The sequence below is a fragment of the Bos mutus genome, chromosome 1 (assembly GCF_027580195.1).
Source record: "Bos mutus isolate GX-2022 chromosome 1, NWIPB_WYAK_1.1, whole genome shotgun sequence".
In the NCBI taxonomy this organism is placed as follows: Eukaryota; Metazoa; Chordata; class Mammalia; order Artiodactyla; family Bovidae; genus Bos; species Bos mutus.
Window position 1 is genome coordinate 45,007,499 of NC_091617.1, and position 12,104 is coordinate 45,019,602.

The window sequence follows — 12,104 nt, forward strand, 5'->3', positions numbered from 1 at the left end:
GGATGCTGAGTTCACCGAACTGCCAACTTTCATAAAAATGTTTGAACTCGACTTCATTTTCTCATATTCCATTCATCCGTTACCCACTCTCACCTGGCTTCAGCCCCCAAATCTCACAATGTGGTTCCAATCGTCTTTGTACTGCTAAGGTCAGTGGGTGTTTTTCAGCCTGTGTTGCACCACAGAGCTACTTTCCAGGCCGCAGACGCACCCCTAATGGTGTGACGTCATATAGCAGCGCCTGGAGGAAAGGGCGGGATTTCCGGCCACTAGTCTTTCGTCCACGACGGGAACTGTGTCGAGTGATAGGCAAGCTGTGAGTCACGTACGGCGCTCATCCCTTGGCAGAAGTTCACGGTAGAATCTTGGGTGCTCTTGGGTTCCTTGCGGTTTGCACCCGCGGGAGTTATTGTCTCTGCACTGCGGGTATGGGCGGCTTTCTTGTCTCCCAGCGTGTGTGGCGAGGTGGGAGGAAGCGGGAGGCCTAAGGTACTGGAGCCTGTGCGCAAGGCCGGCCCATAGATAAAAGGAAGCCCAGTGATTCATAAACTGTAAGTAGAACGATACCCGGAGGGCTTCCCTATTGGCTACGCAGCTAAGAATCTGCTTGGCAATGCCGGAGACCCGGTTAGATACATGGGTTGAGAAATGGCAACCCACTCCACTATTCTTGCCTGGGAAATCCCATGGACAGAGTAATCTGGTGGGTTACAGTCCATGGCGTCTAAAAGAATGAGACACGAGGTAGCAACTAAACAACATCAACAAGGTACAATACATGAAACGAAAGGGTGTTGCCTAAAATGATATTCTTGTTCACTGTTTAAATTGGGGGGAGGCGAGTATTTCTATGATATCCTAAAAATAGTTATCAGTTACAAAGACAAAACTCAAGACTTTTTCTGAAATACATACCTCTCATATTGAAGCTGAGAACTCTCGCTTAAATATTTAGAAGAGTCTAAAGTAAAATGCTTTCTTCTTTAAAAGCTGTCTGAACTTGTTTTAAATAAGAGAAGCATTGACCGGGAGTATTTAATCGAAAAATACTTGAATGATAAATGTGAGCTATATACCGCGAAGCATTGGGTTCAGTGTCAAAATATAAACACAGGCCTTGTCCAGATTACCATGGTGGTGGTTTAGTTTCTAAATCGTGCCTGACTCTTGAGACCCCATGGACTGTAGCCTACCAGGTTCCTCTGCCCATGGGATTTCCCAGGCTAGAAATATTGTAGTGGGTTACCATTTTCTTCTCTAGGGGATCTTCCCAACCTAGGAATGGAACCCAGGTCTCCTGCATTGCAGGTGAACTCCTTCACTGCAGGCGGACTCTTTACCAGCTGAACTAAGAGGGAAGTCAATAGGAGGAATAGTTAATCTAAAGTTTGAGGTGACAAATAGCTAGAGATGTAGCTGGAGATAAGCAAAAGGTGATTTTGTGGGGGGAAAAAAAATTATATGCCACATATATTAAGTTTAGAGTTTGACCTGGTAACAGTGAGTTTAAAAGTACACATTGAGGAGGATGAGTGTATTGATCTGCACTAGCTCTAAATTGTTTAGAGAAGAGGGAGAGCAAATTTTGAAGCTAGGAGACACAATTAAGGAAGTTGAAGAGAAGTGAATGGATTCAAGAAGTACTTAGAAAGTAAATGATTATAACTCAAATTAGGAATGGAAGGTGTGAGAGAGGACAGTAATGAAATGACTCCCAGTTTCTGACATCAGCAAATGGATGGATATTATTGTCCCTTCCTGAAACAACAGAAGGAAAAGCAGATTGGGAAGGAAAGGGAGACAGATTTCAGTTTGTTGCATTTGAAGTGTCATCTCATACATGGTGATCAAAGTCAGGGAGGTAGATCAGAGTTCATAGAGAAAATATTTAGATTGAAAAGAGGTCTAAGGACAGAACTCAGAAGCATATCCACCTTGTGTGTGTTTGGGGGAGGGATGGGGGATCGAGCTGAACATCAGTGCCCAGGTCAGACACCTAGGAATATGCAGTGTCAGTAAATGAAGCCAAGGGAAGAAGGAATTTTTCAAGTATTTTAGTTGCATTTTGTGAAAAATCGAATTCCTTTTTTTTTTTTTTTTTTTGCTTCAAGTCAAGCATTAGTTTCACATCTTTAAGCATCTTCATTGTTTTGTGGACTTCCAGACCTATAGGATAAAATTGTAGAGCTTATATATATATATATATTTGCCCTAATTCTGGATATTTTGTTTGGCAATAACATTATTTGCTGCAGAGTAAAGTCTATATTGGAGAAGGGAGATTTTATTTTGTTTTTAAATCAGAAGATCTCTCTAGGGACTTCTTGGTACTCCAGTGGCTAAGACTTGGCGCTCCCAACATAGGGGTCCCAGGTTTGATCCTTGATCAAGGAACCAGATCCCTTATGCTGCAACTAAGACCTGGTACAGCCAAATAAATAAATATTTTTTTACAAAACTTTAAAAAAATCTCTCTTTTGAAAACATGAGGGCATTGGCACAGTGGCTGCCAAATGGTTTTTACTAGTTGCCATTTTCTGTAATGTTTCTGCCCTTTGTCTTTACATATTGCTCATTGAGGATCTTTTGTTTGGGTCTGTATCTAGGCTTAATAGAAAATGGAGAGTATAGTGCTATCTCAGCCATATAGTACATAACTTTGTTTTTCAGTAACATTGATCTTCTGGGTCCCCAGATACAAACCTAAGTAGGATCTTCAAGGTATCCTTTGTCTAAAACAAGAGTGAAATTCATATGTCAAATAAGAACCCAAAAGAGTTTTCTCCACTTTTTTCCTAATGAATGATCACAGGCTGTAGGCCACAGGAATCAAGAAAAATTAATGGCGCAACAATTAAGTTGGACTAAGATTCCACTTTGTGTTTCAGAATCAATTGTATTTTGATATCTCAAATTTATACAATCTTTAACTTTTCATTACATTTTTCTTTTTTTATAGGGCTTTTCTTACATGCCTGTTCTCCTCAAAATGAGTGTCAGTATCACCTTCTTAAGACCTTTTGCCAGAGTTTTAGTGCCATTTACCCTTCATAGGAAGAGAAGGGTTTTGTATTCAACAATTATGCAGAGATACATGTCTTCCAAAATACCAGCTGCATCCTATCCTAATAAGGAGAGTACACCACCTTCTGAAGAGCTGGAGTTGGACAGGTGGAAAATTACAATGAAATCTAGTGTGCAAGAAGAGGATGTTTCAACAGCCACAAGTAGCGAGGATGAAGATCCTCTAGCTGCCACCAGGGAGTTAGTTGAGATGTGGAGGTTGCTTGGCAAAGAAGTACCAGAACACTTCAGTGAAGAAGAGCTCAAAACCCTTATGGAATGTGTTTCTAAGTCATCAAAAAGGAAATATTTAAAATACTTATATATTAAGGAAAAAATGAAAAAAGCCAGACAAATAAAAAAGGAAATGAAAAAAGCAGAAAAAGAAGAACCTAAAAAAGATCAGCTACCAGAAACCATTAAGGAAGATAAACAGCAAAACTTTCTATTTCTACGACTTTGGGACAGGAATATGGACATTGCAATGGGCTGGAAAGGTGCCCAGGCCATGCAGTTTGGACAGCCTTTGGTTTTTGACATGGCTTATGATGACCATATGAAACCAAAAGAATTACAGAATGCTGTTTCCCAACTTTTAGAAAGTGAAGGATGTAACAGAAGAAATGTTGATCCTTTCCATATTTATTTCTGTAATCTTAAAACAGGTGGTGCCTACTATAAAGAGTTAGTTAAACGTTATGGAGAAAAATGGAACAAATTGCTTTTAACAGCAACAGAAAAGTCTCATGTAGATTTATTTCCAAAAGATAGTATTATATATTTAACTGCAGATTCTCCCAATGTTATGACTACTTTCAAGCATGACAAAATTTATATAGTGGGGTCTTTTGTTGATAAGAATATGCAGCCAGGCACATCCCTAGCCAAAGCAAAACGGCTGAAGCTGGCAACAGAATGCCTTCCATTAGATAAATATTTGCAGTGGGACACTGGTACCAAAAATCTCACTTTAGATCAAATGATGCGTATTTTGTTATGTCTGAAAAATACTGGTAGCTGGGAAGAGGCTCTGAAGTTTGTTCCTAGGAGAAAACATGCTGGTTATCTGGAGATATCTCAGCATTCTCAAGAGTTTCTCAACAGAATGAAGAAGTCAAAGACTTTTAATTCATTTCCAAGAGGCTCTATAAATAGACACAGGAAAAGCAGCTTGAAGGAGAACATTTGATAGCTTAAAAATAAAGTGGTTTAGGAATACAGTTCTATTAGTCCATTTCATCATGAAGGAAATTCACTTCTTTTTCTTTTAAAGGTTGTCTTTCCAAACTGAAGTATTGTCTTTCTCCAATTAATCAAATGTGTAAAACTTCAGAAATATATTTTGTTTACTATAGAAACAAACAAAATCTTAGAAAGTAAAAAGTTGTCCATGTTTGTTTGAGCCCAGTAAAAGAATTGTACCATTTGTGTGACTTTTTTATGACTAATTTGAGTCTCAGACTCCATTTTCCTTAAATGTTCTTTCAGCCATGTCAACAACCTTTCATCAAAATTGATGAAACCCCAGGTGGTGGTTTATTTAAGGTAACATTTGGTACAGTGGTGGGCATGTCATAGACACTAAGGTATATCGTTTAACTGAGGCTTTGTTAAGATGTCCCTTGGAATGTCATGAGATTGAGCTATATAATGAAAAATGTGTTTGTAGAGATAAAATTTATCTCTTGTCCTCTTAGGAAAAAAGATTTTATTTGAAGAGTGTCATTACAGCACTTCCCTGTTGTAGATAAAAGTATTTTCTTTTCAAGGAGATACTTCCTTTTTCCCAGTCCTGTGATTTGAATGGAAGCTGCCATATTTTTACAGGCCTTGCTCCCCTGGCCACAGCTGATTATCCCAAAAAAGACACCTCACTCACACTTTGAGATGAACATCTGACTTTTAAGTGAGGCCAGTCAGAAAATTCTTTTCCAGGATTTTTGGACTTCTCAAGATAGCCTGTGTTAATTCCTTTTTAGTGGTGAACTTTGAGAGGAAGCTATCGTGCCCATTGCTTTTTCTATGAAGGGGATACTGAAAGGAACTTTAGGAACCACATTCATTGTAGACTTGCACCATTGAAAAGTTGGAAAACATGGGAATAGAAATGGCCAAATATTTCTACTTGGTTTCTGAATTGGATGTTAGCCTGAGGCATGCTATCCAGTACATTTATTAAAGCAGAACTCAATCTTTTACTAAATATTAAGTACTTATTCTGTGCCAAATTGTTACTGTGCAGTTTGTTGTTGTTTACTCAGTCATGTCCAACTCTCTTGTGACCCCATGGACTGTAGCCCACCAGGCTCCTCTGTGCATGGGATTTCCCAGACAACACTGTAACAGGTTGCCATTTCCTTCTGCAAGGGATCTTCCTGACCCAGGGGTCAAACCTGCATCTCCTACATTGAAGACACATTCTTTACTGCTCAATCACCAGGGAAGCCCTACTATGCAGAATTTAAACAACTAAATTTAGGTATTATCATTAATACTTTTTTATAGATAAGGAAAATGTACTCAAAATAACTGCCTTTTGGGCTTCGCTGGTGGCTCAGTTGGTAAAGAATCTGCCTGCAACGTGGGAGACCTGGGTTCAATCCCTGGGTTGGGAAGATTTGGAGGACGGCATGGCAACCCACTCCAGCATTCTTGCCTAGAGAATCCCCATAGACAGAGGAGCCTGGTGGGCTACAATCCATGGGGTCACAAAGAGTAGGACAGGACCAAGCAACTAAGCACAGCACAATTCTGCCTTTAAGTATTATCACAATTCAAAAGGTCTGTCTTGACTTTTAACCTACAAATTATGGCCACTATAATAAGGCAAGAATGAAATGCAATGGAAAAACGAGACACCTAACCTAAATTCATGGCATCTGGAAAGGCCTTGAAAAAGTCATGCATAAACTTAGAATTGAAACAACTGCATTATGAATGAACTTCAACTCTTAGACCCTACTAAGTAGCAAGGTGCTAATACTTAAACTGCTTGAGATACAACCAGAAAGTAAAATAACGTAAATAAGTGATTAACATCACCTGACAGGATTGGCACTGGGGGAAAGCAAAGAGGGTTCCTGGACCACCCCATGAGTATCCAGTGTTCCAGCCCTGCTCCCTGGGTACCAGCTCCACTTCATAGGTTCTAACGTTGCTTTTTTAGATTGATCCGTTTCTCAAACTTTGTTTTTCTCATCTTATAAAACATTAGAAATAGTTCTTGACTCACATAAAACATTCAATATGGTGCCTGGCACCTAAGTGCAAAATAAATATAAACTAATTCAGACTATACATTCAGAATGTATAGCGTTTCTAATACAATATGTGCAAGTTATGTCCCTTTGGGGACACATACTTATGTGTAACAATATGCTAAGATGTTTCAGTGATGCAACACTGGACTTTTTTTGTGAATTTTTTTTCCTTCCCAATAGCCAAGCAGTAACTGACTTCTAAGATTGCTTCTAAATCACAGTGGCAAGCTTCCACAGTTTGAGCTCATACTGATGTTAGTTTTATAGATTTTTTTAGAATTTGGAATTTAGCAGAACCTCAAATACTGCTTCAGTTTCTTACAACTAGATAGTCTGATCTCCTGAGCGTGAAGTAGGAAGGAACAGCTTTTCCCTTTATCTCAACCACCCAATAATTTATTCTATAGTATTCTTTCCCTTTGAAGGTAACTTGTTTCCTAAGGTCTTCCCTTTATTACCTATTAGTGACATTTTCACATAATAACGTTTCTAGTTCCCTCCTGCTCTTCAAACATACTACCAAATTCCCAGATTTTAATAATTAAACAATTTTAAAAATCCTCTATTTGCTACTATTACCCCTACTATATTACAGTTTAATTTCTAAGCCAGATCCTTCAAGTCAGTGTTCAGAACACAGCTTCCATTTCCTTTACACCACTGCTATTCAATAGAGATTCAATGCAATCCATATATGTACTTGACCCAGTAGCCATGTTAAAAATAAAAACTGAAATGAATTTTAACATATTTAACCCATATGCCTACATTATTACTTCAATTTGTATTAGTTATTGAAAACTAATGTGATTTTACATTCATATTGTTTTTCAAACTAAACATTCAAAATCTGATATGTATTTTAATGGTTACAGAACATCTTAATATGAATACTAGGCTGCTCTCACCTTCTGAAATGGCTCACACTCTGGAGTGAGTTTCTCGCAGCACAACTCTCACTTTCCTAGGTGACCCCACCCCCTGGGGCCACCTCTGGCCTTTTGAGATAGCTCACACTCTTCTATGGGGTGTGTCTCTCATTAAATAAACCTGCTGTTCACTTTAATAAATAAATATATGAATACTAAATTTTCAATTGTTAAAATGCAGTCAAACCAAAACAATAGATGTGTTTAACAAAAGCTAACTGCTTCAGTTTTTTAACTTAAATGAGTTCAGTCCTTCAGTTGCACAAACCATGCTTTAAGGGCTTAGAGGCTGCCAAGTTGAAAAGTGCAGCTCAATAAACCTTGATAAACCTATGATCTATTCTGTGCTTATATCAGTTCCATTGTTTCCAGACAGATTCAGTAGCCACTTCTTACTAATTAATGGACCATGAAGATCTCACTCAACTCTTTCCTCTTTGAAATCCTCTTCCTTGTTTCTATATCACCACAATGGTCTTCCTTTTTCCCAGTCTAGCAGCTTATCTGCCTCATTCATTCATTTAGCAAGTATTTACTGAGTACCTACTATGTGCCCAGAAGCACTTTAGGAGCCTGGCAGGCTATGGTCCATAGAGGTGCAAAGTTGGACATGACTCAATTGACTTAACAGACACACACACACAGTCGCAGAGAGTCGTATACAACTGAGTGACCGAGTACACAGTTGAAAAGTATAGCTGATTTACAATGTTCCATTTTTCCTTTTTGGAAAGATCTCATTTTGCTGACTAGGGATTGCACCCAGGTCATGCAGGTGAAAGCCTGGAATCCTAACCACTAGGCCACTAGGGAACTCCCTTTTATGTCTTATTTACTGCTGTATCCCCAGGACCTGGTACAGTGCCTGGCACATAAAGTGAAAAAAGAAAGTGTTGGTCACTCAGTCATGTCTCACTCTTTGTGACCCCATGGACTGTAGCCCACTGGGCTCCTCTGTCCATGGAATTCTCCAGGCAAGAATACTGGAGTGGGTTGCCATTTCCTTTTCCAGGGGATCTTCCTGACCCAGGGATCAAACGCAGGTCTCCCACATTGCAGGCAGATTCTTTACTGACTGGGCCACCATGGAAGATGCAGCTTGATATATGTTGAATGAATCAACCTGATTCATTTAAAAAGGATAACTTTAGATGCTCTATTGACACCAGATTAAATGAGAGGGACCAGTTAGGAGGCTACTGCAGAAACAAAAGCAAAAAAATAACAGTGAGTTGGATCAGAGTGGTAGCAGTTCAGTTCAGTTGCTCAGTCGTGTCCAACTCTGGGACCCATGGACTGCACCACACAAAACTTCCCTGTCCATCACCAACTCCCAGAGCTTACTCAAACTCACATCCATCGCATTGGTGATGCCATCCAACCATCTTATCCTCTGTCGTCCCCTTCTCCTCCCACCTTCAATCTTTCCCAGCATCAGGGTCTTTTCCAATGAGTCGGTTCTTCACATCAGGTGGCCAAAGTATTCAAGTTTCAGCTTCAGCATCAGTTCTTCCAATGAATATTCAGGACTGATTTCGTTTAGGAAGGACGGTTGGATCTCCTTGCAGTTCAAGGGACTCTACAGTGTCTTTTCCAACACCACAGTTCAAAAGCATCAATTCTTTGGCCCTCAGCTCCCTTTATAGTCCAACTCTCACATCCATACATGACTGCTAGAAAAACCATAGCTTCAACTAGACGGACCTTTGTTGGCAAAGTAATGTCTCTGCTTTTTAATAGGCTGTCTAGATTGGTCATAGCTTTTCTTCCAAGGAGCAAGCATCTTTTAATTTCATGGCTGCAGTTACCATCTACAGTAATTTTGGAGACCAAGAAAATAAATTCTGTCACTGTTTCCATTGTTTCCCCATCTTTTTGCCATGAAGTGATGGGACTGGATGCCATGATCTTCGTTTTATGAATGTTGAGTTTTAAGCCAACTTTTTCACTCTCCTCCTTCACTTTCATCAAGAGGCTCTTTAGTTCTTCTTCACTTTCTGCCATAAAGGTGGAGTCATCTGAGTATCTGAGGTTATTGCTATTTCTCCAAGCAATCTTGATTCCAGCTTGTGCTTCATCCAGCCCAGCATCTCGCATGATGTACTCTGCAATAAGTTGAATAAGCAAGGTGACAATATACAGCCTTGATGTACTCCTTTCCCAATTTGGAACCAGTCTGTTGTTCCATGTCCAGTTCTAACTGTTGATTCTTGACCCGCATACAGATTTCTCAGGAGGCAGGTCAGGTGGTCTGGTATTCCCATATCTTGAAGAATTTTCCACAGTTTGTTGTGATCCACACAGTCAAAGGCTTTGGCATAGTCAATAAAGCAGAAATAAATTTTTTTCTGGAACTCTCTTGCTTTTTTGATGATCCAGCAGGTGTTGGCAATTTGATCTCTGGTTCCTCTGCCTTTTCTAGAACCAGCTTGAACATCTGGAATTTCACAGTTCACATACTGTTGAAGCCTAGATTGGAGAATTTTGAGCATTACTTTGCTAGTGTTGACATGAGTGCAATTATGCAGTAGTTTGAAATTCTTTGGCATTGCTTTTCTTTGGGATTGGAATGAAAACTGACCTTTTCCAGTCCTGTGGTCACTGCTGAGTTTTCCAAATTTGCTGGCATATTGAATGCAGCACTTTCACAGAAAATACCAAAGAGACACTGGAGACTATGAGTATAAACAATCCTTTCAAAGAGTTTCTATATGAAGGGGAATAGTAATGAGGAGGTAGAGGGAGTTATGAGATCCCAAGAGTTTTTTGTTTTGTTATGGTTGCTTTGTACATATGGAAGATAACGTTAGAGGGAGGGATGGGATTTATTGCACCAGTAACAGAAAAGAAGACAGAAAATAAAAGTACAAATTTAGATACCACATCACAGATACAATGAGAATATACAAAAGTTCTGTTTTGTTTCTATTATTACTGAAAATAAGAATCAGATTCATCAGTTGAGGAGAGAACAGAGAAACTGTGAAATAGTCTAAACAAGTGAATGAATTAGGGCCAGGGTTCTCAATGTGTGGTCTCCAGACTAGCAGCCTCACTATTTGGGAACTAGTTAGAAATGTATATTTGGGGGGGCCCACCCACTGAATCTACTGAATCAAAAATTTAGTGGTACCAGAATTGTAACTGTTTTAAGAAGTTTTCAGATGATTCTAATGTATAAAAACTTGACAATGATATAGGGAAATATAATGGGATTATAGCCTGGATTAAGAACCTACTAGGAGAAGGCAATGGCACCCCACTCCAGTACTCTTGATGTACTTGCCTGGGAAATCCCATGGATGGAGGAGACTGGTAGGCTGCGGTCCATGGTGTCACACAGAGTCGGACACAACTGAAGTGACTTAGCAGTAACAGCAGTGGTAAAAGAACCCTCCTGCCAATGCAGGTTAGAAACAGGTTCAATCCCTGGTTCAGGAAGATTCCCTGGAAGAGGGCAAGGCAACCCACTCTAGTATTCTTGCCTGGAGAATCCCATGGACAGAGGAGGCTGGCAAGCTGCAGTCCACAGGGTCATACAGAGTCAGACACTAGTAAAGCGACTTAACACGCAGACACTCAAGGTTAGTGAAACCAAGATTAGCCACGTTTCTTCTCTGATTTTTTGTATTTCTCTGCCTGAATTCCAGGTTCACCTCCACCTCTTACTTTTCAGTGTCCCTGTTTCCTCTTCCATAAAAGCAAGAGTAACTTTAACAGTTGATTTCATGTTAAAAAATTGCAGATTGTGCTTGGCATATAGTAAGCATGAATTTACACTGTATAGTATAGCTATCACCTCACACATTACACATTTAAATTATAGTAATTGTTGTTTCTATTAATCTTCATTTTCAGCTTATTAAGTCACTATTTGAGTAGCTCTTAGAGACTGCAAAAAAAATATCTACTGTTAAGCAAGTACCCACCATGAGCCAGGCAATGTATTACAAAACTTTACCTGTATTATCACACTTACTCCTCTCAGGAACCCTATAAGTATTGGTACATTTTTATAGTTAAAATGTATTAAGATTACCTTATCAGTTCAAGCTCACAGAATTAGCAAATATCAGGGTTATAATCTAAATTAAGTTTTGTGTGATTCTATCAATGTTGCTGCTCTTTGCCCTGCACCCAACTGCCTTTTCACCCCTTAATCCATTTATTGGGGTGATTCCTGCAAGTTGGCATTCACTTCTTCAATGGGTATTTATTGAAAACTGGTGTAACCTAGGTCTGAGGGAAACAGTGGTGAGCAAGATAGGTACAATATGACCTCAAGGAATTGACAGGCGAATGGGTTAGTATCTTCCATCTTTAACTTCTACAGTGTGGTACATGGAACTGGATAGCTTTATGTGACCTCTCTAAAATTCATTTTTGTCATTTAAAGACAGAAGCATCTATGAGTAAATACATTTGTAACTATAAATGAATAGCTCATGTTTATGTCTCCATTTAAAAAATGATTAAAGTGAGTGTCTCAGAAATTCCTTGGCCATCCCATGGTTAGGACTCCATGCTTTCAGTGCTGAGGGCCCTAGTTCAATCCCTGGTTGGGGAACTAAGGTCCCAAAAGCCACTTGGTGTGGCCCCAAAACAAAACAAGAGAGTATCATCCATTAAGTAACTTTTGAAGAGCACATCTAAGAAAAAGAAACAAACATGAATTAATTACATGCTCCCTGGTAGCTCAGCAGTAAAGAATCCGCCTGCAATGCAGGAGATGTAAGAGATGCAGGCTAGATCCCTGGTTGGGGAAGATCCTCTGGAGAAGGGCATGGCAAATACTCCAGTATTCTTGCGTGGAGAATCCCATGAACAGAGAAGCCTGGTAGGCTACGGTCCA

General features: G+C 39.5%; 2 protein-coding genes across 18 annotated transcripts in view; one reads left to right on the forward strand and one right to left on the reverse strand.

The window, feature by feature from the left end:
- Positions 1 to 12,104, reverse strand: part of SENP7 (SUMO specific peptidase 7) — a 185,669-nt gene that overhangs the window by 171,242 nt on the left and 2,323 nt on the right. For 13 of the 14 annotated variants that reach the window (XM_070368745.1, XM_070368746.1, XM_070368744.1 and 10 more), the window contains exon 1: positions 94 to 206. The exons of the other annotated variant lie outside the window; for it this stretch is intronic. The gene's annotated coding sequence lies outside the window, so the exon portion shown is untranslated. Of the gene's footprint in view, positions 1 to 93; positions 207 to 12,104 lie in introns of those variants that run through there. 14 annotated transcript variants of the gene reach the window in all.
- Positions 255 to 4,489, forward strand: TRMT10C (tRNA methyltransferase 10C, mitochondrial RNase P subunit). Of its 4 annotated transcripts, none has more exons than XM_014476469.2 (2): positions 255 to 357; positions 2,960 to 4,489. In XM_014476469.2, exon 2 carries the CDS (start codon positions 2,972 to 2,974, stop codon positions 4,250 to 4,252), a length of 1,281 nt encoding a protein of 426 aa, XP_014331955.1. In that variant the 5' UTR covers positions 255 to 357; positions 2,960 to 2,971; the 3' UTR covers positions 4,253 to 4,489. The 4 variants fall into 4 exon arrangements, with proteins under 4 accessions (XP_014331955.1, XP_014331957.1, XP_005890123.1 ...); XM_014476471.2 differs by having other exon boundaries at positions 264 to 316; XM_005890061.3 differs by having other exon boundaries at positions 278 to 426.

Bases quoted from the DNA above. Each gene is read 5' to 3' on its own strand.
- TRMT10C (XM_014476469.2), top strand. From the start codon at position 2,972: ATGCCTGTTCTCCTCAAAATGAGTGTCAGTATCACCTTCTTAAGACCT.